At 57.2% G+C, this 3,304-nt stretch overlaps 1 protein-coding gene across 1 annotated transcript in view; it reads left to right on the forward strand.

Annotated features, from left to right (window-relative positions):
* The first annotated feature begins 707 nt into the window (after positions 1 to 707).
* Arnt2 (aryl-hydrocarbon receptor nuclear translocator 2) overlaps positions 708 to 3,304 on the forward strand; it is a 115,779-nt gene continuing 113,182 nt past the window's right edge. Inside the window, exons 1-3 of the mRNA XM_013011844.1 lie at positions 708 to 723; positions 2,553 to 2,860; positions 2,943 to 3,266. Of these exons, the coding sequence (XP_012867298.1) occupies positions 708 to 723; positions 2,553 to 2,860; positions 2,943 to 3,266 (648 nt within the window). The remainder of the gene's footprint in view (positions 724 to 2,552; positions 2,861 to 2,942; positions 3,267 to 3,304) is intronic.

The raw sequence follows: 3,304 nt of genomic DNA on the forward strand, positions 1-3,304 counted from the left end.
TGTAGAATGAAAAGGGAGGAAAATTAATGTTGGGTGCTGTGGATATGAATGAACTTCCAAGAAGGGCCTCTGGGCAGCAGAAACACGGAAGCAGGATAGACTAGGAAAAATGAGGTATGGCAAATGGCAGGAAGTTAAAAACTCAGTTTAAAGCAAATATAGGAGACTGATCCTCACCCATCAACTTCCCTTAAGATTAAGGGACCAAAGTCATTTTAGGGGAAAATTAGACAGGATACACTAGGGAAAGTAAGGCAAACGGCATCTAAGAATTTAGAAAGCAGCCCGGTGCCGGTGGATCACGCCTGTAATCCTAGCTATTCAGGAGGCTGAGATCTGAGGATCAGGGTTCAAAGCCAGCCCGGGCAGGAAAGTCAGTGAGACTCATCTCCAATAAACCACTAGAAAACTGGAAGTGGTGTTGTGGCTCAAGCGGTAGAGCACACACACGCCTTGGGCTGAAGAGCTGAGAGACAGCGCCCAAGCCCAGAGTTAAAGTCCCAGGACTGACAAAAAGAAAAAAGAAAAGAAAATGAATTTAGAAAGTATATGGCACTATCGTCTTAATTTTAACCCTTGGATTCCTTCAAAACTCCTGGAACAAAGTGCTTACCTCAAAGGATGAGCACTATGGCAGGACACATTCTATCTCCAGGATAAACACCAGTTTTAAAATACATGGCAGAAAGCATTCTTTCCTAAAAGGGATGCCCAAACATACTGGTTATTTATTTAAAGTGCAGGTTGGTCTCAGAGATCCTGAGCCCAAGTGGTAGCAGAGCAACACCAAGAGTAATTAGAACAAAGACAAACGCCATCTGCATGACTTTAAGTCAGACCCCCTTTATCACATATATTTCCTGATGTCAAAGAGCCCAGTGTGTCTGTGTCTCCCTCTGAGAAGACCCACCCTGTGCCCTTCTGCTTGTCTGCTTGTCTGTCTGCTTGTTTACTTATTCTACAAAGCTCTGCCAGGTTTTCTTCCCATTGAGGCTTCTCCAGAAATTATGCCATCAAAACCAAGAACCCTAAGTGAAGAATCCCTGCTTTTAAAAGGGAGCTTTGCAAACCCTCATCTGCACTGCTGACCGTCCCTCACCTGCTGTCCATCCCCTGCCTGCTGACCATCCCCTACCTGCTGACCATCCCTCACCTGCTGACCATCCCTCACCTGCTGACCATCCCTCACCTGCTGACCGTCCCTCACCTGCTGACCATCCTCACCTGCTGACCATCCCGTCTGCTGACCATCCTCACCTGCTGACCATCCTCACCTGCTGACCATCCCGTCTGCTGACCATCCCTGCCTGCTGACCATCCTCACCTGCTGACCATCCCTGTCTGCTGACCATCCCCTGTCTGCTGACCATCCCTGCCTGCTGACCATCCCTGCCTGCTGACCATCCTCACCTGGTGACCATCCTGCCTGCTGACTGTCCTCCCCTGCTGACCGTCCTCACCTGGTGACCGTCCTCACCTGGTGACCATCCTCACCTGCTGATCATCCCCTGCCTGCTGACCATCCTCACCTGCTGACCATCCCCTGCCTGCTGACCATCCCCTGCCTGCTGACCATCCCCTGTCTGCTGACCGTCCTCACCTGCTGACCATCCTCCCCTGCTGACCGTCCTCACTTGGTGACCGTCCCTCACCTGCTGACCATCCACACCTGGTGACCATCCCTCACCTGCTGACCGTCCCTCACCTGCTGACCATCCTCACCTGGTGACCATCCCCTATCTGCTGACCATCCCTCACCTGCTGACCGCCCCTCACCTGCTGACCATCCCTCACCTGCTGACCGTCCCTCACCTGCTGACCATCCTCACCTGGTGACCATCTCCTCCCTGCTGACTATCCCCTGTCTGCTGACCATCCCTGCCTGCTGACCGTCCTCACCTGGTGACTGTCCCTCACCTGGTGACTGTCCCTCACCTGCTGACCATCCTCACCTGCTGACCATCCCCTGCCTGCTTACCATCCCTCACCTGCTGACCATCCTCACCTGCTGACCATCCCCTGCCTGCTGACCATCCCTCACCTGCTGACCATCCTCACCTGCTGACCATCCACTGTCTGCTGACCATCCCGTCTGCTGACCATCCCTGCCTGCTGACCATCCCTGCCTGCTGACCGTCCTTAACTGGTGACCATCCTCCCCTGCTGACCGTCCTCACCTGGTGACCGTCCCTCACCTGCTGACCATTCCTGCCTGCTGACCATCCCTCACCTGCTGACCATCCCTCACCTGGTGACCATCCTCACCTGCTGACTGTCCCTCACCTGCTGACCATCCTCACCTGCTGACCGTCCCTCACCTGCTGACTATCCCCTGCCTGCTGACCGTCCCCTGCCTGCTGACTGTCCTCACCTGGTGACTGTCCCTCACCTGCTGACCATCCTCACCTGTTGACCATCCTCGCCTGCTGACCGTCCCCTGTCTGGTAACCATCCTCACCTGCTGACCGTCCCCTGTCTGCTGACCGTCCCTGGCTTGCTGACTGTCCCCTGTCTGGTGACCATCCCCTGCCTGCTGACCGTCCCCCACCCAGTGACCGTCCCCTGTCTGCTGACTGTCCCCTGTCTGCTGACCGTCCCCTGCCTGCTGACCGTCCCCTGTCTGGTGACCGTCCTCTGTCTGCTGACCATCCCCTGTCTGCTGACCGTCCCCTGCCTGCTGACCATCCCGTCTGGTGACCATCCCCTGTCTGCTGACCGTCCCCTGTCTGGTGACCGTCCCTGGCCTGCTGACCGTCCCCTGCCTGTTGACTGTCCCCTGTCTGCTGACCGTCCCCTGCAGCTGACCATCCCCTGCCTGCTGACCGTCCCCTGTCTGCTGACCATCCCCTGCCTGCTGACCGTCCCCTGTCTGCTGAGCGTCCCCTGCAGCTGACCGTCCCCTGTCTGGTGACCGTCCCCTGCCTGCTGACCGTCCCCTGCAGCTGACCATCCCCTGTCTGGTGACCGTCCTCTGTCTGCTGACCATCCCCTGTCTGCTGACCGTCCCCTGCCTGCTGACCGTCCCCTGTCTGGTGACCATGCCCTGCCTGCTGACCGCCCCCCGCCCGGTGACGGTCCCCTGTCTGCTGACCGTCCCTGGCCTGCTGACCGTCCCCTGTCTGCTGTCCATCCCCTGTCTGCTGACTGTCCCCTGTCTGGTGACCGTCCTCTGTCTGCTGACCATCCCCTGTCTGGTGACCGTCCTCTGTCTGCTGACCGTCCCCTGTCTGCTGACCATCCCCTGTCTGCTGACCGTCCCCTGCCTGGTGACCGTCCTCTGTCTGCTGACCGCCCCCTGTCTGCT

The sequence above is a fragment of the Dipodomys ordii genome, unplaced genomic scaffold (genome assembly GCF_000151885.1).
Source record: "Dipodomys ordii isolate 6190 unplaced genomic scaffold, Dord_2.0 Scaffold15, whole genome shotgun sequence".
NCBI classification, from domain to species: domain Eukaryota; kingdom Metazoa; phylum Chordata; class Mammalia; order Rodentia; family Heteromyidae; genus Dipodomys; species Dipodomys ordii.